General features: G+C 31.8%; 1 protein-coding gene across 1 annotated transcript; it reads right to left on the bottom strand.

Moving 5' to 3' along the window:
* Positions 1 to 9: 9 nt before the first annotated feature.
* Positions 10 to 20,431, bottom strand: LOC143069396 (peroxisomal ATPase PEX6-like). The gene is made up of 20 exons (XM_076244013.1): positions 19,118 to 20,431; positions 17,749 to 17,909; positions 17,137 to 17,177; positions 14,811 to 14,950; positions 14,014 to 14,162; positions 13,278 to 13,398; positions 12,757 to 12,829; positions 11,949 to 12,026; positions 11,315 to 11,463; positions 10,837 to 10,938; positions 9,317 to 9,393; positions 7,998 to 8,136; positions 6,229 to 6,349; positions 5,610 to 5,694; positions 4,964 to 5,025; positions 4,131 to 4,239; positions 3,291 to 3,407; positions 1,826 to 1,903; positions 711 to 850; positions 10 to 252 (listed from the first exon to the last, which is right to left on the bottom strand). The coding sequence occupies exons 1-20, from the start codon at positions 20,396 to 20,398 to the stop codon at positions 107 to 109; spliced, it is 3,369 nt and encodes a 1,122-aa protein (XP_076100128.1). The 5' UTR covers positions 20,399 to 20,431; the 3' UTR covers positions 10 to 106.
* Between the last annotated feature and the right edge of the window lie 7,563 nt (positions 20,432 to 27,994).

Raw genomic sequence — 27,994 nt, 5'->3', positions numbered from 1 at the left:
ACAACAATACTGATTTACAAATTTTATTTCATATTTATTCCATTTATATTCATCGGTTTTTAACAATAAATTATAATTATCACAGATTTTTAAGGACAGGTTTTCATCAAGATGCAGAATTTCCAGAAAAATAAGCTCTTAGTTCTTCATAATGTTTCATTTCATCATCAGATAAAGATGGTGTTAAAGCTGACAAGGACTGTAGAAAATCATTCTCCGATACAATAACGTTTTCTTGGTCAGTCGTCTCCCCTGAAAAGAAAAGAACAATATATCATTAAATCTTAAACAAAAACAAAAGGTCCACTTGATTGATTATCAACACATAGATAAACATTCTTCCAAAGAGGATGCTACTTTTAAAATATTCAAATAATTTTTTGTAACACTGAAATGAAAATTTTTGTTAAATCATGGGAAAAATTCTTCATGACTTACAGTTTACCCAACTTTTTCTTTAATTGTACAATTTTTTTTACCAAGGACTCAAAAGTAAAGTTTGGGCTAACAGATCGAAAGACATGTTGATGTCCGCCAGTTAATGAAGGTTAGTATTTCTGGGAATTCTGTTTGATAATTCCATATTTACCACCTACCCAATGTCCTTATTTTCAATCAAAATAATCCTGATTGATCAGCAGAATGTAATCAGACATAAAATAGTTAATTGTAAGTTGTCCATTGACATTAACTATACAAAACCTGCTTACCAGCTTCTAGCATGGTGATTTTTCTTTTTAAAGCATTCAGCATGGCATCAGAAGCTAAAGCATAGAAGTCAGCACCAGTTAGATTCTTTGGACATTTCTCCACAACATTTCTCAATTCTAAATTCTTCTCCAATTTAAATCTAAAAATAAAAGCATAAAAGAATCAGCATCTGTAAGGACATCTTTAAGCAACACTATTTTTAATCTAATTTTTTCACCATTTAATTACAAAAAAGTAAAAAAATAGTAAATTTTCTAGAGCCTCTATTGACTATAAAACTCTAGTGTTAATCCTTCTCCAGGTTAAATCTACAAAAGCATAACATGCATGGAGTCGTTGACCTATCAAATTTCCACAACACTACTGGAGAAACAAATTTCAAAAGCAATTATGACATTACCTTCTAATTTAATTCTCTTTTGGTTGATATATGAGTCATATATTGCTCGTTGAAGATAGAATTGTACCACATTTACCAAAAGAACAATGCCATTCAAATTCAATACCCCTTGTAGATTATTGCGTTGCGTTGTGTATTTGATCGTGAAAATTTTTGTTATATCATGGGAAAAATTCTTCATGACTCAAAGTTTACCCACTTTTCCTTTAATTGCACATTTTTTTTACCAAGGACTCGAAAGTATATTGCTCATAGAAGGTAGAATTGTACCACATATACCATAAGAACAATGCCATTCAAATTATATATGTTTTTTAATTCATACAAATACTATCAATGTGTCCTTTATTTGCTAGCATTGTTATTCATCAATTCCTACTTTTCTATGGTCAAAGCAAAAATCAATGGTTTGTGAGTTTTTAATTCAAGGTTTTCAAGTTTGGACATATTGTTGATTCATTATTATTGTTTGGGTACCAATTTTATTGTTTAAGAAATAATTCTTTCATGTCATGCTCTATGCTCGTTTTAACATGGGTAGGCATTATATTTGTTAATATCTTAATACTGAGCGTTAGCGTGCAGCCTATGTTCTATTCAAATTAGAACATGGCTTTGTATCCAAAGCTAAAGAAGAACGTCATATTAGAATTACCAATTATGTATTTTATGAGATGAACAACTGATGCATACTGGTTCCTATTCAAAACTTACTTTCTTGTTAATGCCTGTAATATCTTCAACTGGGAATCAGTATCCTGACTAACTCCAAGATACAGTAACTTGTCAAATCTGTAAATATATTTTGTATATACATTTTGTTGTTAAATATGAAACAGAAAGGTTTATTTCTCCTCAGAAACTAACAAAACCTTTAAATAGACTTATTAAAAGGGGATATAGTTACGATACTGTTGTCAGGTCATTAAAGATTGCATATTTTGGCTTTAACATTGATTCACTGATAGGGTCTTTGCATCGGAACTAAACACATTTATTTCTAAAAAAACAGTTGTTGGCATGACACGGGTTATGTTCTTCTCATATATTTTATGATAGTATGATACTAAACCCCTAACGGGAGGGATTGTACCTGATATTCATATGATGAAGACATAATCTTTCAATCAGTTTAATTGAGGTCTGGAGCTGGCATGTCAGTTAACTGCTAGTAGTCTGTTGTTATTTATGTATTATTGTCATTTTATTTATTTTCTTTTGTTACATCTTTTGATATCAGACTCGGACTTCTCTTGAACTGAATTTTAATGTGCATATTGTTATTCTTTTACTTTTCTACATTGGCTAGAGGTATAGGGGGAGGGTTGAGATCTCATAAACATGTTTAACCCCGCCGCAATTTTGCGCCTGTCCCAAGTCAGGAGCCTCTGGCCTTTGTTAGTCTTGTATGATTTTAAATTTTAGTTTCTTGTGTATAATTCGGAGTTTAGTATGACGTCCATTATCACTGTACTATTATGCATATTTTAGGGGCCAGCTGAAGGACACCTACGGGTGCGGGAATTCTCGCTACATTGAAGACCCATTGGTTGCCTTCGGCTGTTGTTTGCTCTATGGTCGGGTGGTTGTCGCTTTGACATATTCACCATTTCCTTTCTCAATTTTATTATTTGACATTAATATGAAAAATGTTAAAAACATTAATTATAATCCCAAGGTCTTTCTTTTTGAAGATTAAAATACATAAAAGTAAAATGTACTAAAGGTCGTACAGAGTCCAATATGCCTTATGATTCATCATTTATAAACATATCATTGGTCTAACTACATCAATCACTTTATCTTGGTGTCCTGCTTTGTTCTAATTAGACTTTGGAAAAAAAGTTATTTGATGGCATATAAACATTTATTATGCAGTTAAAATTAAAGACTAGTCCAAAAGTCCAATCATTTTGAACTAAAGCTTATAGAGACTTTTATTTCTTTAATAAATCGGTTTTATCCAAACACAAACGCACAAAAAATATATACATGTAGAGAGAAAATAATTTTTTTTTAATGGTTGCAGAAAAATTTGTGTTCTCAAAAATGAACAAATATTTATGACTTGACAAATATTTCAAGTATCGTTCGAAATGTTGAACTCCATTATCATGAATAAGGAAAATTTTAAATGACAAGAGTCTTTCCTGAGATTGAGGAACATAATGATGATTACCTTCCAGGCCTGAGTAGGGCAGGGTCTAACAGGTCGGGTCTGTTTGTAGCTCCTATCACAAAAACATCACTGGATTTATGTAGACCATCTAGTTCTGCCAACAACTGTGACACAACTCTGTGAACAAAAATATCTTTACATAAAAAGTACTTTCCAATATAAGACAATACAATTTTAACTTGATTTCTGTAAATTTGACATCAATAGGCTATTTGCCAATTCCTGTTATTGACCCTGTAATTAGAGATCCCTTTTGTAGTTGTCTCCCTTATGAGGGACATTGATTTTTATTTATAATGGAGAGCTAGCAGAGAGAGCAAATTTACCTGTGCCTAATGTGAGTAATCTTTAAGGTTTTCAAATCTTTTGATTACATTAATTTGTTGTTAAGCAAAATACTTTTGACATCAGAAATTATTTTTCATGAAAAATAATTAAACTGCTGATACATCACTTTCAATTCATTATGCTTTGCATTGGCAAAAACCAATTTTGTCTGGTATGGAAACAGTCTACGATTGACAACGGGAAGTAATTTGTCGGTAATTGGCAAATGGACTATTGACCAGTCAATTTTGCAATGTATTTCCATTGTTTAACATATATATGCATGCTTTGTGTAGAAAGACAACTAATATGACAAAGAGTTCATGGAAATAACATGTTTGTGTCAGAAGAGTATATCTGGCTTCACATATAATTATAATAATAAGGTTCAAATCCCTTGGGCAAAGTTGACTTTTGCTGGATTTTTGAAATTCTGTATATGCCCTTTTGTTATTTATATATTTTCATGTGTCAGTTAGCAACACCTAAATTTACATCCTCCATCATAAATACCTATCCATAACTCCACCAGAGTCTCCACTTTTCCCTCTGTTGGGTGCTAAAGAATCTAATTCATCAAAAAATATAACACATGGTGTGGCACTTCTAGCTCTTTCAAATACTGTAAAAAAAAACAAAGTAAAAAAAAACAAGATTAATTTCTTCAAATATATATTTTTACTCTGGAAAAATAGTACAATGACACTGGACAATCATGCATAAGTCAATTCTGTTTTTTTTTCTTATTACATTTGAAATAGTAGTAAATGTAATATCTAGTATTGGATAAAAATAAGTTCTTATCATATTTTCAGGTTTATTAGGTACTTTCAAAATTGTAATATAAATCTTTTGACATGTTCTGCCTTTTTTAATGGCAACAAGTCAAATACTTACACAAAAGAAGTTTAATTATAGTATGCAATAAAATTGTGTATACCTAAAACTTTAGAGATTAGGTTGATAAACATTGTGGCCTACTTCAATTCGTCCAACTCGGGTAAGTAGTGTCTGTCGAGATAACTCAACTGACAAACCCCCCCCCCCCCCCCACACTTTTTATTTTAATGCTAAGTAAAAAAATCACTTGCCTTATCACCTCTATGAAAGAGTTTTGACCTTGTTTCAGAAAGGTTGTTCACATGCACATTAGCACTGATCTTTTTAAAACTCAGTCAACCCGAGTTGGATGAATCCAAGTAGGCCTGTGAGTCCCTTTTTGGGGGGAAATACTCAGCTCCACTGGTAAGAAAGAGAATATGCTTTTAAAGAAAAGAATTGTGTCAGGGATACAGTTTTGATGGGTACAAGTTGGTATTTATTTTGTAATTTATTCTTTTACAAACCTTCTCTTATGTTCTGTTCACTTTGTCCCACATACATGTTAATCAGCTCAGGACCTTTTACACTGTAATAAATAAGAGAATTCCTTATTATTTGAGTTGAGTGTTTTCATTTCAGTGTAATTACATTGAAACTAGCTTATCTTTCCACAATTTAACAGTACAATATACTTACTGTGGATTCATTTATTTTCGTGGATATCAATTTCCGTGGATTAAAGAAAATTTTCATTTTCGTGGATATCTGAATTCGTGGTTTGCCAATTTCTATGTACAAAGCCTATAGAAAATTTGTAATTCGTTGATCATGTGAATTCGTGGTTCACCTGTACCCACGAAAAATGGTATCCAACGAATAATAATGAATCCACAGTATTATAAATGTACTCACCATTAAAAAATGTATGAAATAAAAAAAAATTAAATGAATTTGAAAGCCACAATTACAATATTGCGTTGATTCTAAAGGTATGTTGAAAATATTACCTAAGAAAGAGTTATGTTGATATTATCAGATAAGGAAATAATTATAGTTAAATAATGTAAGCTGCATTTAATATGAAAAACTACACGCTTTTTTTTTAATAAAGCGTCGTTTCTGTATTTCAAGAATTTATCTTTTAATTGCTTAATATTAGTATGTTATTACCTTAAAAAGTTGAGAGAGCATTCTGTAGCCACAGCCTTGGCCAACAGTGTTTTTCCTGTCCCAGGTGGTCCATATAATAACACTCCTAAAATTATACAAAAGAAATTATTTTAGAAGAATTTACCATAGACTAGCCAAAACCAATTCAAGATGCAAACATGTAACAGAATAAAGAAATAGAATGGATCTTACTTATATCTGGAGCTTTTAAAAGTTTGATTAGAGGAAGGATGCAATATATGGAGATTTAAAAATTTTGATTAGGAGTGGATCTAAAAAATCGAGATTTTCAAATTTTGATTAAAAAATGAATAGTATTTGAAATTTTGATAAGGAGAAAGGAATGAGTATTGAGAGGGTTCCATATTTTCATGCTGCCTCTGAATAACTACCATATATATAAAATATTGCATTAATGTTAATCAAGACATTGAAAATCTCCAAAAGATTTATAACTCAGATGAGAGAATCACATGTTTGAAAGGCAGCCATTGATACTTAGCAGATAAAGTTTATCTCAGACATCAGTCTGCTAAAGACCTTCTTTCTTTCATCTTGCATTCTACATTAATATCCCACACGATTCACAATCCATGCAAACTCAAATCGTTGTACAAACCTGATCGTCTCAGACCAGCAGCCAATAGTTCTGGGTATTGTAAAGGCAGTTGTATAGTGTCCAGTATTTCAGCTTTAACATCGAGTAACCCACCAACATCTCTCCATTTCACACTTGGAATCTACAATTACAAAATATACAACTGTTATTGTGTGTTGTGGAGACGTCACAAAGATTGGGGCCATGCTAAGAAAGGAGTTGTTTAAAGCTAGCACAATTTTCAGCATTCTTAAATAAGGTGCTTAAATGTTAGATAAATCTACACCAAGCACTCACATAGGTCTCAGCCAGGTTGCTTTATATAATTTAAATCACCTGTGTTTCATTGGCAACAATGCCATTGTTTTCCTACTCAATAATTGGATTTTACACAAGACAAGAGTGCACATGCTGAAACGTCTCGCCTTCTATACTAATCTTTGATATTATGTTGATAGTCCTAAGTATAAAGCTAAGCTTTAATACAACTGTCACATAAACTTAACATTAACCAAGATAACTAAACAAAGACCAATGAACCTTGAAAATGAGGTCAAGGTCAGATGAACCATGCCAGGCAGACATGTACAGCTAACAATGCTTCTATACAACATATATAGTTGACCTATTACTTATAGTTTAAGAAAAATAGACCAAAACACAAAAACTTAACACTGTGCAATGAACCGTGAAAATGAGGTCACGGTCAAATAAAACCTGCGCGACTGACATAAAGATCATAAAATATTTCCATACACCAAATATAGATGACCTATGGCATATAGTATTAGATAAAAGGACCAAAACTCAAAAACTTAAATTTGACCACTGAACCATGAAAATGAGGTCAAGGTCACATGATATCTGCCCGCTAGACAGGTACACCTTACAATCATTCCATACAACAAATATAGTAGACCTATTGTATATAGTATGAGAAAAACAGACCAAAACACAAAAATTTAACTATAACCACTGAACCATGAAAATGAGGTCAAGGTCAGATGACACCTGCCAGTTGGACATGTACACCTTACAGTCCTTCCATACACTGAATATACTAGACCTATTGCTTATAGTATCTGAGATATGGACTTGACCACCAAAACTTAACCTTGTTCACTGATCCATGAAATGAGGTAGAGGTCAAGTGAAAACTGTCTGACAGACATGAGGACCTTGCAAGGTATGCACATATCAAATATAGTTATCCTATTACTTATAATAAGAGAGAATTCAACATTACAAAAAATCTGAACTTTTTTTTTAAGTGGTCACTGAACCATGAAAATAAGGTCAAGGACATTAGACATGTAACTGACGGAAACTTCTTAACATGAGGCATCTATATACAAAGTATGAAGCATCCAGGTCTTCCACCTTCTAAAATATAAAGCTTTTAAGAAGTTAGCTAACGCCGCCGCCGCCAGATCACTATCCCTATGTCGAGCTTTCTGCAACAAAAGTTGCAGGCTCGACAAAAACTAGAAATATGCATTTCTAAAATATTGATAATTAAAGTTTAGATATTAACATGCTATCTCAAACTCTCATTTTGACGATCTAAAATTAAATATCTTGAGTGGAAAACAATTTTTTTTTTTGGTAGTACAAAGTCATGTAGCTCACTTGCAAAAGATAGAGAATCTATATATATATATATATATATATATATATATATATATATATATATATATATATATATATATATATATAATGAGATAGCATTATATATATATATAATATATATATATATATTATGTTTCCTATTCGATGTAAACAAATAATACCTTTGGTGCACCAATAGTATCTGAATGAGCTGCTTGTAGCTGATCTAGAGCTTTTACAAAATCTTCTTGTTGAACAACAACTCCGGCCATGGCTAAATCATTCTCTTCCTCTAAACTTAATATCTGTTTATCAGATGAACTGTAATAAATAATAGTTGTAGATTATAACATAGCAAAATCTTCTTTTTAAACATGGGCTTGAACATACTGTGGATTCATTTATTTTCATGGGTATCAATTTTCGTGGATAGAGAAAAAAAGACGTTTCGTGGTATACGTAAATTCGTGGATCACTGATTACAACAACAAACAATTAGATACGTAATTCGTGGATTTCTTTTTGATTTAGGAGATCATATAACCTCCTTGGTTTGATCAATAATAAAACAAAACAAAAAAGAAGGAATTCATTGAAAAAGCTCGCTTGGTCATTCTAGGTTAAAGTGTTCATTGATAACTTCGATTAGAATAATGGACAGAGACAACTAATTATTTGTTTGTTTTACAATTATAAATTCTTGTCTGAATTCTATAAGGCATTCAAAACTTTATGATTGAAAGCTCATTTCCCTAATCACGACATAATAAACAGTGATATAAGTATAAGGTGTGAAAATAAATGTTCCTGTCATAAACAATATTACCTACGGGCAATATCCCCGTACTTAATCCTATTGATGTTTAATGATAATCACTGGTAAACCAAACTATGACACGGTAATTAACAACTTGCAGTTATTTTCCATGAACTGTTTTAATCAATTTTAAAAAGTAAATTATCACTGATATAAGATATATTTATTATAGATTTAATCAAAATACTTGTATCTTCTTTCAATAAAAAACACGTGTTATGTTACAATGTTTATCGCTAGTCAACACTATACTAGAACTGCATAACATAACCGGAAATAAACATCCGACTCAATACACATTTCTCGGGATTATTTTTCGTTGAATTCTTAAATTCGTGGTTCGCTGTTACCCACGAAATCCACGAAAATTGGTATACCACGAATAAAAATGAATCCACAGTACATGTAATATTTGACACCTAATGTTCAGCAAACAACAATCAATCAATCTTGATCAACATTTAAGTCATGCATAAATTCTTTTTGGCAGAAATTTAGTGAAAGAGTCAACAGATCAAATTTTAAAATGCAAGTGGTCTGAAAATATTGTTAAAATTTTGAACACAGATCCGCCATCTACTCCAATTTCTAGAAAAAAGTACCAAAAATTAAAATATGATAGAAGATAACTGCTGACAAGGCTCCTGACTTTGTCTAGACACAGACACACGCTGATGTACTTACCAAAACTTTAAGACTTGTGTGTAAGCCTCTCTTTTAGCATGGGACACCAGAGCTGTCATATCTCCTAATACAAAACCCTTCAAATAAATAAAACAAGGTTCTATATCAAATTTACAAATAATATGAAAAATAAAATAAAATAATAAAGACAACAACACCCATCAATTACCGCATGGTAAGAGTTTATTCTGGTCGACATGTTTCGCCAACAAGGGTGGCATCTTCAGGACAATATTACACATGAAATCAAACAGTGAAGTACAAATTTTGAGCGATTGTGTTGTTCGCCGAACAATAGAGGTTGTTATGACGACGTTATTGATATAAATAGAAAGTGAAAGTAAAATAAGAATATAGTATAGTTAAAATTGAAAGTTAGTCAATAAAGTTATTAATGAAGTGGTTAGCTGCTATTCTTGCACGTCTGTGTAGTTGTTCTCATGGAGGTTTCTAGTGGTAATATTGTAGAAATGATGAAAGTAGATCATAAAATGTCAGTTCATTTCCAGATTGGACAACACCCCACTGGCCATCCCGTACCAATTCAACTGGCTTCGCTCCAAGGAAGGTACTGCTTCTAATTGCTTTGGTAATAGGGTGAAGTGTATGATAGCCGCAATTTTAGGAATGGTAAAACTTGGTAGATAAGTTCATAAAACTTTACTTTCCTAATAAAGTGTCCGTAGATCAAGCTTTCTTTATAAATATGTTTTGTGGTTTATGTGGTTCATTTTGTTTCTGATTCCTTCCTTTTTCCTCTACATAAAATGCCTGGTATTCCGAATTATTTCGACTTCTTGTACTTAAAGTATGGTATGTTAATCTTCAGTGATGGACTGCTTCTTATTTGTATGTTTCTGTGGTTGCTTCTGTTTCAAAAATCTCTTCTTTTTTTCTCGTATCTGGTAATTTTCGGGAACGGATCGAGAACTTTTTAAATGGTCCAGTTTTTCGTCCATGCTGGGTGGTTGTCGGTACAATGCTAGTGTGGCAAAGGTGGATCTTGTCGGATGCAGGGGTTCACAGTAAAAAAGTAAACTTGAATTTGAACAAGGTGAACCAACACCTGAAGTGGTTATCGTGCAGTTGAGTAATAGTGGGTGGATACCCTTAAGGTATTTACAGTTGTCTTTCACTAGATAAATAATATGAAAGTACAACATATCTAATTTGATTCAACATATTCTTAGTTGTGTAATTTGTTTCAGTAAAGCTGTAAAGTAATATGTGTCCTCTATAAATTTATGATTGGACTTCCACTATCAAAATATTTTCTTCACGAATAAAGATCTATAAATAAATTGCTGCGTGATTATATACTTTCATTTTTTATTGACTTTCGATAGTATAAAAATATGGTAATGTAATTTGGTTGCCAATGAATGATACAACTTCCCATCACCAACCAAAACATAGTATCAATGTGATCAAGTAAACATTTTTTTTCATGATTTCTGAACAAGCTACTAAATGATTTACCATGGATAAGTTTTATTCACATTACTTATAAGTGTACTCACAGCTGTCCTTTGAGCCAGATATTGTCCAGATAGATCTCCAGCATAACATACACTTTGTAGTAGTCCATCTAACATTTCAGCTCTCTCATTCTCATCGGGGGACTGTAATAAATAAACATTGTTTAAAGTTAGTTGAAGACAAATATCATCTGTACAATATTCTTACAGTTAACTTAACATAAGACACACCTTTAGAGACTGAACTCAATCAAAGTGTCAGGAAAAAAAACTTTCAGTTTCAAGTTCCAGTTAAATAATGTGAAATTGGTCATTTTTTAAATTTAGGTGGACAAAATTAACAGTTATAGACAAACATGTAGACACACCTTCCTTTAGAGAGGGGTTATAATAAACATTATACATAGACAATCAGAATTCCACAAGGTCTTGCAGCAAGACATATATAATTTCTTTAGTTATCAATGAAATACAAAATTTCTAAAAAGATTTCAATGAAATAGGACAATCTCATTGATACCTCTATTTGAAGTTGATGTAAGAAAGTTTCATGGACATCTGCTGCAAGTTTATTGGCTGAACTTGTGGTTCCTATGACAACAACTGGATATTCACATTGTTTTGGTAGATCCTGCATACATGTACGGAATGTGTTGGCTACTCTTGGATCTACAACAAACATATGATTCAATGAAAGGGTATTGTTGGTCTCATTTATAAATGACCAAATATGACTTAGAGTTGCATCTGACAGCAGTTTCTTATAGCTTTTTAGAGCTAATTATAGAATGAATGAATGAGTGGTTTTACTACTATTATAAAATTATTTTGAGAAAAAAAATGAGAACATCATTATATATTTTCGTATATTTCTCGTTGCGTCCTTCCTAACAGTACAAAGTATATAAGTTTTTTTTAAAGAATGATCAACCTTTAGACCTTTTTTTTTTTTGGTCTTTCTCAAGGCCATTCACATGTATAATTTAAACTAAGTGTTTCTTTCGCTGCCTTTTTCCAAGAGAATTTATATAAAGCTAAGTTAGAGTATCTAGTTTATTCTTTCTATACAGCATTTACACATGTCTCCTGTATTTCTTCTTGATTTTATCCTTGTTTTTCTCTTTTTGTCTTTCCCCAAAAGAATATTTACATACCTTCTGTATTTCGCTCTTTGTCTTTTCCCAGAGCATGTATGCTATGAAGGAGGAGTATACATGGTGAGTAGGTAGTGGCTGGAAATATAAAAAAAAGTTTGTATATTGTAGTTTAAACTATGCATTAGGCTCAGTTAGCTCAAATCATCCTAGAATTTAAAGGTTTTTTAGGAACAGAATACAAAATTGAACGGGGGGGGGGACAAGAATGGCACCTTACTTTCCAGACAAATTCCAAGACATGAGAACATACAAAAAGAACTAAAATGGGTTATTTGGACGTTAGAAAGATGTAATCAAAATAGCATCATACAATTGGTCAAAGGTCATTTTTCAGGATGTCATTATCTAATCAATTTGTTCTGGTGTACACTTTTGATAATATTACCTAGAATGTTCTGATTCTGAAACATAAATTAAACCTTTGCCACTTTATATGGCTTGTATCTGAAAAGCAGGCCAATTCCATTCACAACATCTTAATCTAAACAGATTTTCTCTGATATTTCAATGATTTGTACTTTATTTTCTAAAAAATGAAAAAAAAAATAAATGCCTTTGTTCTATAGGAAGCTCTTCACGGCTGACAAGAAATTTCAAATAACAAACAGTAGATGTCAAAGTTTCATGCCAATGCATGTTTTAAAAATCATGTAAAAAAATGTTTAAACCATGTGAAATAGGACTCCACAATAAATTTCATAAGCTTTAAAACAGCTCAGCTAATTTTAGCCTTTAAACTACCAAACTAGAGTAAAGTCCTATCCCATTTGATGTATTGGTATAATCAAAACAACTGCAGTCCTACCTGATGATATGATATTCCTCAGCCTTGATTCTGTTGCACCCGATGCCTCTCCATATAACATGTGGCAATTCACCTGAAAAATGATGAAAATTCTTGATCTTAGAAAACAAATTCTTATTTGCGACTTCAATAACTGCAGTAAAACTGTAAGAAATTTAGTCTATCACAGAATTATTTTCTTCCAAAAAATTTCTTAAATTTTCATAAACAAATTGAGTTGCTTAAGTATTTTGGCTGTCTTTACTTGAGTAAACTTCTTAAAAAGTTGGATAATTTTTTACAAACATAGAACCTCACTGTATTCCATCTTGATAATTCTTTAAAAAAAAGTATTATCTAATGTGCATGATTACCTTATAAATGTGTAGATGAAGTCTCTTGGCCACAGTTATTGCTAGAGTAGTTTTACCTTATAAATGTGTAGATGAAGTCTCTTGGCCACAGTTATTGCTAGAGTAGTTTTACCTTATAAATGTGTAGATGAAGGCACTTGGCCACAGTTATTGCTAAGGTGGTTTTACCTTATAAATGTGTAGATGAAGGCGCTTGGCCACAGTTATTGCTAGAGTCGTTTTACCACATCCTGAGGGACCAGTTAGTAATATTGTAGGCAGAACCTCTCTGTATCCCATCTTGTCAATTCTAAAATTGTCATGGAAAAATACATAAAATATTTGAAAAGGTTAGATATTTTTGTGTGAGAAAGTAAATTTCTATTTAGTTTATCATTGAATTTTTACTTTTTTAAAAGTTAACCATCAGAAATCTCAGCAATATTATTCGCTGATCACATCTATGAGTATTTTATTGAGACTTTTTTGCAATTTTCCTTAAATTAAGTCCTGAAGCAAATACAATGTATGTAGGAAAGAAATTAAAAATACATAAACATTGACATCTGGCAGACTTATGTCTTATGTATATCTGCAAGATTTCATTAAATAGACTTATATATTTTGATTCTGCATTCAGAAGCCAAAACATTAACTTATCATACATTCTGTTTTAAAAAAATTTTACATGAAAATTATCGATGAATGTTTTCTTCTCAATATTGCTCATCACTGCTGTGACATAGCACTACTTCCCAAAGGGGGAATAACTTGTAATTTTAGAGTCAAATTCAGGATTTAAGAAATAACTTTAAGAAAAAGTTTCTAACATATGCTATAAACATAATGCAATTTTAGTTGCTAAGTCAAACTTCAATACTACAATGTGCTTGTTGGTATCGAGAATTTAATCAGTTATATTTACCCATGCTGTAAATGTGGTCTAATAATCTTCTCTAAATGATCAGCATATTTGTTCATTCCATGGAGGTAAGTTTGGTCCCAGTAAGTCAGGGGTCCATCTGTTAGATAGGAAAGGGCCAGAGCTGGAACATAACTATGACAGGACCCAAACTATAATATAACAATAGAAAGATTACTCATATTTCTCTTTTGCTGAAAAAAACATGTCAACCATTTATATTATACTAAGGTTTTCTACCTCAGAATAGATTACCTTTTAGCTGTATTTGGCTAAACTTTAAGGAATATTTGGTTCTCAATGCTCTTTGGCCTTTTTAACATTTGTTATTCAAGTGTCACTGATAAGTCTTTTGTAGATGAAATGCACGTCAAAGATTGCTAAATTCCACAGGATGTAACCTTGAAATGTACATGGTAAAAAAAACAGCTATAGGTGATACACAGTTTTTTGTCAAATTAATCACTCTCAGGAAAACATCAAAGTTCAAAATCTAATTGCAAAATAAATAAGATTTTTTGGCTCATTTATAACAACTGTAAATCATAAGACATATATAGGAATAAACTTCTGAATAATATATTTGCATACCATGGATTCATTTTTTATTCATAAGATACCAATTTTCAGGGATATCGTTGGTAAAGGTAAACCATAAATTACAAGATTCAACAAAGTACATATTTTCTAAAGGCTTCTTTAGAGAATCAATGAAATTACAGGTTTTCTTCAATCCATAAACATTGGTATCTATGAAAAAATAAAAGAGTCCACAGTAGTAATTTAAAATGACTTTATACCTGAACCACTTTGGTCCTGACTTTGTCTACAATGTAACACGGCACTGTGGCCTTTGGTCCATCTACTTTAACAACTTTATAAAATACCACTGGATTTCTCTTATCTGCATCAACAGTCACAGTCAAGAACTCTGGGTCATCTAAAATTTTTAAAGAAAATTTTAAGTCCAAATAACTGTTTGTTGCAGAATGACTGCATGATGATTAAGGGAAAAAACTGTATGGCCTGACCACTTTATGACCAAATTATAATCTTTTTTAAAGTTTTAAGAACTACATGTATATGCTTGTCTTTACCATGTTTATAGTGATAAATGATAAACTTGGTAAGATGTTTCGTTGATTTGTATACACATTGTACCTAATAATTTTCTCAGTTTTTTTGAAATGTCTAAGGTTAATGGAGGGTTGAGCACTCACACATATGATGAACACCACCACATTCTATATGTGCCTGTCCAAAGTCAGGATCTTATAGTTTAGTGGTTGTCTTTTGTCACCATCTGTCCTTACTTTTTAAATTTGTTATTTACTTATACATAAGTATATATATCAGGCCATAAGATGTCCTTATTTTTTTTTTGCTATTCAGGGTCATTTTCAAAAAAGCTCTACAATACAATAAGGTTTTTTTATTCTTCAAGACCTTACAGGAGATCTGCTTCTTATTCTACATTCTATGGTGGCTAGTTCTCTTTTTAGCAGTCCTACCAAATCTTTATATTTTTATATTAGGGATGTCAAAAGATCTGAAATTTAATACTCGGATACTCGGTCATGATACTCGAGTACTTGCAAGTACTCGGATGAATCTCTTAAACGTCTATTGAAAAGTTTAGATTTTAGGTGGAATGCAGTGTTTTTGTTGTTACCTTTCATAAACATAAGACAAATTTATTACAAACATAGCTTGCTCTTATGTTTTTTTGTGTCAATTAAACAATGAATTACCGACCCCCGTTTCTACAAATAACCTATCATAATAGCAATTATTGTTTGTTTACTTGTTAATGAACCCAGAGACATATAATACAATTATATAAATGCACAAAATTCCAAAAAATTAAAAATATTTGCATACAAAGTCTGACAAAGAAGACTGCATTTGTATGATATGTTCCTGAGAAGACGTATTTTTTATATTACGACTTGTCCATTAATTTGTCAACAACAGTATTGGACTTCAAATTATTTGTGCTTTTTCGTGTCGCTCAGATTTCGTAGTTTCGCCTATCTTTAGTTAAGTTTCAAACACGGAGTAATTAAATTAATTTAGATATACATCTTATACAAATCACGTTTATATAGAAGACTTGATTAACGAACAAAGGTAAGTTTTACACTCGTGATGAGTTAATTATTAATCCATGAAAGTGTTGATCTGTGTATAAACACCATTCAAATGTCTCTATTCAGTTGCGTAGGGTTCACTGCGGGTCACTTTCTTCTTATAATTATAAAGAAATATGATCTGGTCAACAGTTTCAGACGAAAAACTGTTTGACTTTTTATTTTTTGTTTCAAATAGTCCACATGAAAACATTCCCTTGGAAGAAAAGGACGTTGATAATACTACTATAATAATTAGTAACCTAAGGATAACATATTTATGCTGTTAAGGATGTACTTAGGTGAGGTTTTGAAATAAGTGTCAAATGTTTGGACTCCTCAGTGTTTTTCATACGATACAATGAAAAATATTTTGCCCCATAACACCTATTTATCTTTTAACATAAGACTTTATAATTTATAAAAGGTCATTTAACAAAACTTAAGCAGATTCTTGATTTTCTTTCTTTTGATTTGAGACCCAAATAATAAATACCAATGCAAAATTAAGGTAAAAGTCCTAGTCAGCCTTTTCCTGCCATATTTTATAAATCATATATCTCGAACAGGAGCTCCATGACCCATCAATATTTTTAGCTTAGTTTGATCCTTTTTCAATACTCTTCCAGCTTAAAGTATCAATTTTGAATTCTTGATTTATTTAATTTTACCTTAGATTACTTAAGTACATCCTTAATTGTTTTTTTTAGTATAACGAAGGGGATATTTCATCGGAACTAAAGTGAGTGGAAATGTGAAGAAAATATCTCAAGATGTATAACAGCAAACGAATATCTGAGTAACAAAACAGTACTTGACTACTTGGCCTTTCGAGCGAGTACCTGAGTACTCGAGCACTCGTTGCCATCCCTATTTTATATTGAAGCAATCTTTAAAATTCAGTAAAATTCAATAACTTCAAACATGTGACCTTTGGTATGGGTGCATTGTCAAACAGAGAATAAAACTGCACTAAGAGAAAAATATGTTTACATACCTGAACTTTTAATAGGTAATATGTCATCTTTAGTGACCAGTCTTGAAAAAAAAAATATATGAATGTGTTGTAAAATATTATAGAGAACAAAGTGTGTTAGCAGTAGCTTAATTTTAAACTGGACTTATAGATACATTTCAGAAGGATGAGATAATTTTCTGTTGCAATTAGTTTGAGGTTAAATCTTAGTTTGACTGGACTAAAAGACATAGTTTAACCCAACAGCATGTTTATGTAAATGTCCAAAGTAAGGAATCTTGTGTTTGGTTCACGCCGTTGCCTATGATTATATCACAATGTATTTTCTCACTTTAATAGGGTATTTACTGTTAATGGAAGATCTTTGATAGTCAATGAGTCATTGTTAAAATTCATTTGTTACTTTTTTCTAGATTCCTTTATTCATATTTGGTGTATCTATCTATTATCTAATATATTTCCCAATCTTTATATTTAAAGTGTTTGAAAATGTATCACCATATCTCCTGTTCTCTGCATTATCACAAGAGTGAGAAGAAAATTCTCCCTGACATAATAAATGCCCTAAACACTGAACTGTCACAAAAAAATATTTTTTCAAAATTTATACTGAAATTACTGTTATCCAATTACCTGGGAACTTGGAAGAATGCTTTCACTGCCTCAGTATGAACTCCTTTGACATGATAATAAGGTGAGTTGACAACAGACATGTGTACCTCTGTAGCAACAGGTATGGCAGTAGACCATGATGAACTTGCTGTACCAAATTTCTCCCCGTCACAATGATATTTCTGTAACAAAAATTACAGGCAAAACATTGATCAGGCCAAAAATATAAATATACATGTAGTTGTGCTTCCTATCTCCCTACCTAACCTATATATTAATGCTTACCCCAAAACATTTACAATGTAATGGACAGTATTTGATATGCACCTTATCATTGGTTGAAGTCAAGCTATTGAACCAAGAGTTCCAAATGGTGAGGTTGAAATCATCCCTTAATAAACTTTACAGATGCCATCATGAGTTGGTTGATAGTTGATTCACAGATGATATATCTGTTATCTTCCTTATGTAGTAACTACAATCTTGTTTCCTTTTCACTTATTTACCTACCCAATTAGATTATATATGGGTTTGTTATAACATGTGCAACATGACAGGTGCCACATGTGGAGCAGGATCTGCTTACTCTTCTGGAGCACCTGAAATCATCCTCAGTTTTTGGTGGGGTTTTGCGTAGTCTTTAGTTTTCTTTTTTGTGTCTTGTGTACTATTATTTGTTTGTCTGTCTTTTTCTTTTTTATCTATGGCATTGTCAGTTCATTTTTGATCTATGAGTTTAAATATCCCTCAGGTATCTTTGGCCCCTCTTAAAAGTCATGGTAAAAAATGTTTGTTAAATTGTTATACCAATCTACCTTCCCTTCTTCTTTTTTATGCTAGGAGACAGGAAACAGGTTTATTCTATGTTGATACATGTATTACTTAAGAAGTTTTTCTACATGATTTGGAATTTAAATAAAACAGCTTTATATTCACTTGAAGAAAGTGATATTTCAATCTGCTACAAGTTGTTAGCTTCTTCATCATTGTACATGTATAACTATGGGATGATTTTTCATGTACAGTTGGTTTTGGTTAATACTTGTCATCAAATAATAATTTGTTTTATCAAGAAATATGGAATAAACAATTGTTGTCTTTCGTCATGGTAAATATGTGGTTCAATTAAAAAAAAATGATATTCACTTCAGCCGTCACACTCGGTGAATATTAGTTTTTCAAGAATCAATTAACCACATATTTACCTCCACAAAAGACATTAATTTTAGAATATTTTATACCTTTCCATGAACAGTCAACATGATCATGATGATAATGATCACTGTCCAAAATAATGTTCTGTTTAAACATTAAAATTTGGTGGTTGTACATTTCATTTTTTATTACCATTGATCAGTTACATGTATTAATGTTTCTAAGATTTAATTACCTCTATTATCAGTGGTGTTTTGTGTCCATGTTTATAGTGAGTTTTCTGTAAATTAAACACTAGAAGAGGGGACACAAATACTTTGTTTGTCTTTTCCACAGTATCAGAAACACATTTCACAAGTCCAATTCTGTAATGAACATTCTCTATTTTGGAGTTACTTTCAAATGAAACTTTGACCAGGCTTTCTTCAAAGAACCCATTGTGCAACATGGTATTCTTTGTCATTCCTATAATGTTCATTGGGTCAAATGTTATATCTCTTTGTGGTGTATTAAGGAGTTTTCTCCACAAAACTTCCTGCTGAACAACCTCTACATCAAATGACGGCAAAGAACCACTTGCAGATAATTTCTGTACACCGATAGTTTTAGCATTCAATTTCAAAGAATCTGGTATCAATGGCTGACAGAAATCTGATACAAAGTAATTGGTAGTGTCTAATCCATTAGATTTAGGTCTTTTGCCAGGCATTTCTAAATGTATCGGCTCAAAGATTTCATCTTTTTCTTTTGAGTACGAGAAAATAATTTCTGTGTTCACTGTTATGATACCCTGTCTTAGTGGACATGCTTCAAGTATAATCATATCAAAAAAATAAGCAGGATCAAATTTTGCCTCAGTGAGGGAATCTTCTTCTGGATAAGAGGCAAGAAATATGTCATTTGTTCTCACTAGAACAGGATGTTGACACACTTTTGTTTGTAACCATTGGTCAAATTTTATTTTATTTAACCATTCAAATGTTTTTTCTTCAGCCACACCGATGACTACTTTCTGCAACTGAAAAACTGTGATTTTTCTTACAAAGAAATCATCATCAACAGAAATCTGATAATGTGATAAGAATTGCAGTGAACAAGTCACAACTACACAATAGCTGCTAATTTCTGGAAAATCTGCTTCAACTTGTGTTGATATTGGATGTTCTCTGTCAATTATCTTTACACATGCAGTGATATCCAACTGATCTGGATTGTACTGACTAAAGCTATCATTTTGATCAGGGTTTGTAGAAGACGGCGGGTATGGATGAGAGGGAGAACTCAAATTAGTTTTACTACTGTGTGTAGAATTTGGTGATGAAAATGAAAGTGAACTGTCACGCCCAATATCTGCTTCAAAACATCTTTTCCCTGCCAATGTCACGAAGGAAAAATTGTCTTCTTCAATGTCTAGCCTTCTGGCATGATTTTCTGTTATAATAAGATGCAGCGGATGGCTGTCATCTCCAAAATCTAGAACATTTAAAAGAGCTTTTTTCCTCTGTTGAACTTTCATTTTCGATTTGGAAGATTTTGTTTATTTATTTCTTTCAAATCAGGTTTAAAATTATGGTAAAACAAACTTTACGACGACTTTGTATTTCAATGATATGTCTATGAACTTAAATATTATAAAGTTATACTATACTGTAACGGACTTTAAATGGAAACAAGACAACTCGCCCCACCAGCATATCGCCCCATACTAAATCGCTATCCTCTTTTCACCAACTCGCTACACTTTAATGAAATAAATAGAACTGTCACAGTTTCTGGTGATCTGATGTTCTCATCAGGTATTTCTATAGTATAAAACCCTGTTCTCACTAGCAACACCAATTATTTTATTTTTCCTTTAAACCAGTTAACCATGCCAAATAAGTCTTTATAGTCTTTAGTCTTTAGAAGTGTCAACTTGACACTATAATCTCTCTGTAATTTCGATCACCCTGGTAATTTTATGTCGCTTTTGTATAAAACTCATTAGTACATTTGTATTTATGATGTGGTACTGCAGAGAAAAATAAATAAATAATTAAATGATTAATTAACAAACAAAAAATAGAAATGAATAAATAATTAACCCTTATTAAACCTTAACTATCTATTTTGTGAACCTTCCAGTATCTTTAATAAAGACCCCTAACAAATGTTGAATATCTTCTATGTGATGTTTATAAGTTTCATTTTCTGTTGTTGCTAATAATACTTCTGATTCAAGTGTTAGTTATGATGTTATGAAGTAGAGTGCAGAGAGGAGTTTTTCTCTAGCCTCCTCATAATTTTCACAATCCAGTAGATAATGGTCAACTGTTTCTATTTGTCCACAGTTGCATTTGTCGATGAGTGCTGAGCATATCATTGATTTGTACGAGTTTAAATTACAATAGCTTAATTGTTCTTAAACTAGTATTTATTATATATATTTTAGTTGACGGTTTGTCTTTTGGAAGTGTATTTTTCACATTTTGTTGAAAGGCATAATACCTTCTTCCTTTATCACTGGTGTCCCATCATGGCGGTTTTGCCATTTTAACATAACACTGTCTTTTGCTCCTTTTTTTATATCTTGTTTTGTAAATATTTGAATGCTTTGTATTTTTTCTGCCTCCTGTGCTGCTTTTTTAGCCAGTTGGTCTGCTAGTTCATTACCCTGTATATCAGCGTGTCCAGGGGTCAATTCAATGGAAACAATGATTCCTTCAGATTTTAGTGCCAATATACCGATTTTAATATCATGAAAAGTTTTGCCGTAATTATCTTATTTCCAATTTAAAGTTAAAATTCCGATTGCTGATTGGCTGTCTGAGAAAATTTTGATGGATTCAGTGAATGAATGAATGAATCTTTATTGCAAAGCATAGACATGCTATGGCAAAATTAACAACATATATTATATAATATAAAACATGAATAGACAACAGAGAACAATAGTATAATACAATGCCACATAAATTAAGTTATGAGACTATATAAGATCGAATATTCCATGCAGCTTTTACATAATTACATAATTTGATCGTGAGAGACTTACTAGAAGCTTGTAGTAAATTTAATAGTTTGATATTATTAGACCAATGACAATAGTACTTTGGTAAAAATTGTGTTCGTACAGATCTATAAGATGGACAAACAAGAACAAAATGGTATTCATCTTCAATAACACACATTTTACAACATTCACATAAACGACTTTCTCTAGGAATATTATTATAATTATGATGGATTCAGTGTTTTTTCTGTTGTAAGAAAATCTATTACCAGCTTGATAGCTACTAATTCCCGTAATAAAATATATCCTCTATTGGAAACTTGCTGTTGAATATTTTAAAGATTTTGACTGGCTATATAGCCCTCGCACAATCGGCTTAATTCAGCAGAAGATGGACCAATGCGATATTTAAATAGTGTTAATACGCGTTTATCTGTTTAAATAACAGAGGTGACACCGTAGGACATATTGTTGGGTTTAACATAAAGTGAAATACATATTTCAAATATAACTCCGACATGTCCGAGTCAATATAAAAAATGTTGATTGCCGAGATATATGTTCCTAAAGAATATGTACATTAAATTTCATTGATACTATCAGATTTATACAACATTAGATTGTATTTTAACTATATGTCTCTGCTACTATTAAAAGAGAGACGAAAGATACAAGAGTCACATTCCAACTCATCAGTCGAAAATAAAGTGACAACGCTATGGCTAAAAAAAACTGGCCGGGGTTATCTCAATGGTGCTCTGGAAGGGTAAGCAGCTTCTGCTCCACATGTGACATTCGTCGTATTGCTCATCACATGTTAGTACAGATCCGATAATAAGTCTGATAAATATGCAGCGATAAAGAATTCCATTGTGCACTCGATAACGTCAGTATCTGTAGCCTTTACTTATGTTCATCCACGCCAGTTTAGAAATAATGGAATTTAAAAAGACAATGGAGCTTGTTGCGATTTCAAGGATTCTTTCTTTGTCTGTCACGTTTTGCTATGGTTAACATGTGTGCCTTTCGGTAAACGATGTGCAGGATGTAACTTCATCTAATTAGTTATAAGCAGTGGCTATTTTGGCAAAATAGCGATTTTTGTAGAGTGCTATAAAATCAATTGAAAATTACTTATTCATAAATTCAAACTTTGTTCTTCAGCCAGACTATCTGTACCATGTGTTGTTCATTCTTGTTTGTCTGTAGGTCTGTTCTCAGAACCAAGAGTTGTTCTGGTCTGTTATGTGGAACTTTTAAATACTTTTGGTAATATACTTTTTTAAATATGTAACACGGAGCCTTGGCTCACAACGAATCGTGAGCTATAAAGGGCCCTAAAAATGACTAGTATAAAAACCACTCAAACATGAAAACCAACGGTCTAATCTATATAAAAACCGGAAACGAGAAAAATTTATGAACCACATCAACAAACAAAAACAGGCTCCTGTTTTGATTAACTTATATGTGCAACATACACATAATTCCAGAATATTTTATAGAGGACTCTTCATACATCATTTCTGTCCTGTTTTTTAGAGTCCATCTTCTTAAAATATCTTCAAAATATGTCTGATTTTATACCAATTGATTGCAATTGACTGTAACTTGTAAGTTAGTTCCATCCTTGAATAACCACCAGGTACGTGTATTGCGTTTAGAATTGTTTTACTATGATTTACTAGAAGTTGCATATACAAACATATGACTCCAAAGAGTCACTTTCTTGTACTAGTCAACGATGTCTGTTTGAAGGAACAAGAAACAGAAGATGCCGCAACTCTTAAACTTCGTACTTCATTTGGCCTTTATAACTTTTTTGGATTCGAGCGTCACTAATGAGTCTTTTGTGAACGAAACGCGCGTCTGGCGTATATACTAAATTTAGTCCTGGTATCTATGATGAGTTTATTTACAACCACTGGGTCGATGCCACTGCTGGTGGAGATTTATTTCCCCGAGGGTATCACAAGCCCAGTAGTCAGCACTTTTTGTGCTGACATGAATTGTCATTGATATGGTTATATTTATAAATTTATTGTTTACAAATTTTTGAATTTTTTGAAATACTAAGGCTTTTCTACTTCAGACATAGATAACCTTAGCTGTATTTGGAAAAACTTTTAGGAATTTTGGTCCTCAATGCTCTTTAACTTTTTGATTTCTTGTACAGACTTATTTGTAAATTTTCCATTAAAATGAATTAGAAAAACTAAGAAATTTGGCGAGAACAATGAAATTTTTTAGTAGTTAGAATTACCATTGGAACTTATTATGTGTTCAGGCAGATCTAAAAGTAAGATAAAACTATGAGCAGAAAAAAATCTTTCAAAGTCTTAACGGTAAGATTCTTTTTCTTTAAGTTATGTGAAATCAGGTGCTCTGTATACCAGTGATCAATCAGTAGTTACTTTATGAGTAATATGAACAAATAAGTAGACTTTATTAAAAAAGTTTATAGATATCTGCATAATTTGTATTTGAATGCTTTTAGATTGTTAATTGTCATTTATGAAGATACAAATGAATATAAAATTGGTTTGTACATTAAATTTGAAAACAAAACAAAGTTCGTTTGTCCAAATTATTTAAGAACTTCGTAACATATTTTTCATGTTGCATTATTTCCTTTTTCCGTCTTTCTTTTATATTTTTGTGAGGAGGGGAGCTGACGATAGTGACGTTACCCGATGCCTAGCTGCACGGGTGTTTGTTACAGATGTTTTGCACGTAACAACGGCATTACATGATTAGGATTGATTAGTAACGCAACATGGCAGGCGTAGTTTTGTCTGTTAATGTTTTAATGTTCCTAATGTGTAAACTGTGGATCAAGAATCAGTCATCTTATTTAAAGTAAGTGGATTATCTTATAGTTTAAGCTAATTAACACTAGTGATCACGTAGCAATGTCTAATTAATAAAACAAGAACTAAGTTGTGTAGATCGATTTTTGTTTACCGTACTATCTTGTTTTTATCTTGTTTCTCAAATCTTTAATACAAAGAAACAGGAAACTCAAATCCAATATGACAAAACTATTTGCCATTTTCTAATTTAAAGTTATTGTGGGCGATATCAAACGAAGTCAAATTCGATGATTTCGGCAATGGCTTCAATGATGTTTTCGTGTTTGAGGCTGAGGAAAGCTTCAAACTCAGTAGAGTTTTTTGAGGACTTTCTTTATTGAAAGGCAGAGAAAACTTCTTCAGTAAGAGCTTCAACATTTGAGAGTCCACTGTTCATTAAAATTCAATTTTAAACTGGCGTGGATATTATGTGATAAAGATAAACTTCAAATTCAGTAGACACAGTGTGGGAACGGAACTGTACGGTTTTCTAATAATTTGGTCATTCGGGAGACTGTCAAGCGGGGCTCCGACATTTGCAAAATAACAAGTTGCTTGATGGAAACTTTGACGAACTCTTATGTACCTATATAACGTTTCTGTTTCAAGTTTTGATAGCTAAAACATTCTTTGTGTAAATATGAACCAAGAAAATTATTTATTAAAAGAATCAAATTTTAAAACCAGACAATTAATTTCTAAATTAAGGGTTAGTGACCATAACCTAGAAGTTGAAATGGGAAGATATAAAAATGTACCCAGAGATCAAAGGTTATGTAAACTTTGTAATAAAATTGATGATAAATACCATTTTTTTCTATATTGCAAACTAAACTCAACTTTAAGAGATTGCTTATTTTTAAAGATTAATAATATAAATCCTGATTTTACAAATTATCAACCACTTTTAAAGCTAAAACAACTTTTAAATCCTAAATCTGAGCTTTTGACAGAAATTGGTGACTTTATAAAGCAATCTTTAGAATTGCGAAAATGAGGTCCATGTCCATCAAAGGTTACATTAATTACCATTTATAACTATGGTTTTTTTTTATGTTTATATTTGTAATTCTTCACTGTCTGTATTAAATGTTGTATTTGTGTTTGATTGACCCATATGGGTGTATTTTGCAAATAAAATTATTATTATTATAATAAAATGATAAGAAAGATATATGCATCGAAACGTTTTCCTTAGAATGGTGGAGCTCCGTGTAAAACGATCAAAATTGTCACGCAACAGCGATCAAAAATGTCAAATAAACATCGAAAAATCAATGTTTGCTACCTGAATTTTCACATGTACCTTTTCTGATATATAGTCTTACCTGTCTGAAAGTTTCAAAGCCATTGTCCCACTAGAAATCCAAATATGTTCATTTTCTCCATGTCGGATATTTTTATTGACAGTACAATCGCTTGCAAGTTTACTGTAATATCACTCGGAGCCTTCCTGTACAATCGCTTGGAGCTTTTCTTTTCATCGTTTGGCCACCTAGACTTTTCTGAAAGGAGGGTAACATACCTGTTCCTTGTTATGACTTTACGGTCCAGGTAGCAATCAAGCTAGTCAAAGGTATTACCTTTACCTACACACTCATTGCATTTTGCTGTAATAGTTTCTAGTGGCATATGACTAATTATAACTCTTAAGTAGATAATGCTTACTACTATCTCTTCTGCCACATTCATGATCAGTTTATGTTTTCTATGATACTTTTGTCATATAAATATTTATTAAAACTACTGCAATCCAATACAATATATGTCTGGCTTGATTTTTCTCTCCTTTTTCTGTTATGATTTAATAACAGTTAGTTATTTGGTATTGTTATCATTTTTTTTAAACCTAAATTTCACACTCAAAAGTGTTAATGATGTTTGAAGATTTTATTTGAATGGATGTAACCTGCATTAGCGGATCCGGTATGCGGGGAGAGGGAGTTTTGGTGGTTGAAACCTCATTTTCTTTCGATTTTTTTTTTAATTTTGTGGACGTTCAGGGTGTTCCGTGGTTTGGATCCCCCTTTTGCAGAAAGGCGGGATCCGCACCTGGTCTGATATCGTCAATGATAGTATTAAATGATGATCCGATCATTCAACTGATTTTTTATAGTTTGGTCTTGTGCTGTGCTAGTTTTGGGAAGAAATGAGCGCACATAGACATTTTTAACTCTCCAAATTCGTTATGTACTTGTTTCAAGTCAATAGCCCGTAGTTCAGTGGTTGTCGTTGGTTCATGTCTGTCATGTATGTTTTTCGTAAATTGTTTTAATATGAATTAGGCCGTCAGTTAAATTCGAAAGGTATTGATTCTTATTTTTCATGTCGGGACCTTTTATAGCCAACTATAATTGCTTAAATCCATTTATTTTTTGAGCTTTGACAATCATATCACATCTCCTTACTTTTATATTGAACATATAAATGTGGTTTGATAAAATGTTGTTCTCACACAAAAAAGCACACCAACTGTTTCGTTCGTTTGTCGGATGCTATAGTTGGGAATATTGAAAAGTTCCTGAATCGTGACATTGATATAAAAAAAATGATGTTGAAGGATTTTGTGTTTTCTCTGTTTTTTCAGATAACAAGTTCTCTCCCATCCTTGATAACATTTAATTTTACTGGAGCTTTTTCTACCAGTATCTTTAGCTTGTAATAAACAGACATCTCATTTTAAATTATACCACATCTTCTTATTTTAATATCATGTTTATTGACATATACGTGTCTTTTCTTGGATCAGTTTTTAACTACCACCATTCCACATTCGAATTCCTTTATCAAGTTACAATATCCCGATCCTGTGATGAAAAAATCTTTGTTGTATTGTTCAAATATGTATTTTTTTTAAATTGCTGTTAAATAATAAGTAAAATTCAAAATATGCTAATTACCCTTCCAGAGCATCTAGTCACCTTTTCGGTATATATAAATATTTATTTTGTACGAGGATTATTTTCATTTATATTTTAGATGAGATTTTTAACAAATTTTGTACTGTCCTTTTCTTTTTGTCTTGTATACTTATTCAGTGGTTGTTTGTTTATTATGTGTTACATATTTGTTTTTCGTTCATTTTTTGTACATAAATAAGCCGTTAGTTTTCTCGTTTTACATTGTTATTTCGGGGCATTTTATAGCTGACTATACGGCATGGGCTTTGTTCATTGTTGACGACCGTATGGTGACCTATTGTTGGTAATTTATGTGTCATTTTGGTCTCTTGTGGAGAGTTGTCTCGTTGGCAATCATACCACACCTT

The sequence above is a fragment of the Mytilus galloprovincialis genome, chromosome 3 (assembly GCF_965363235.1).
Source record: "Mytilus galloprovincialis chromosome 3, xbMytGall1.hap1.1, whole genome shotgun sequence".
Taxonomy (NCBI): domain Eukaryota; kingdom Metazoa; phylum Mollusca; class Bivalvia; order Mytilida; family Mytilidae; genus Mytilus; species Mytilus galloprovincialis.
Note: the sequence above shows the minus strand (reverse complement) of the source record. Positions and strands in the feature narration are given on the sequence as shown.

Coding starts and splice junctions, on each gene's coding strand:
- LOC143069396 (XM_076244013.1), bottom strand. CDS start 20,398: ATGAAAGTTCAACAGAGGAAAAAAGCTCTTTTAAATGTTCTAGATTTT. Junction 14,163..14,810: donor TCAGGACCAAAGTGGTTCAG/GTATAAAGTCAT, acceptor GTTATATTATAG/TTTGGGTCCTGTCATAGTTA. Junction 5,026..5,609: donor TGCTCTCTCAACTTTTTAAG/GTAATAACATAC, acceptor TATTTATTACAG/TGTAAAAGGTCCTGAGCTGA.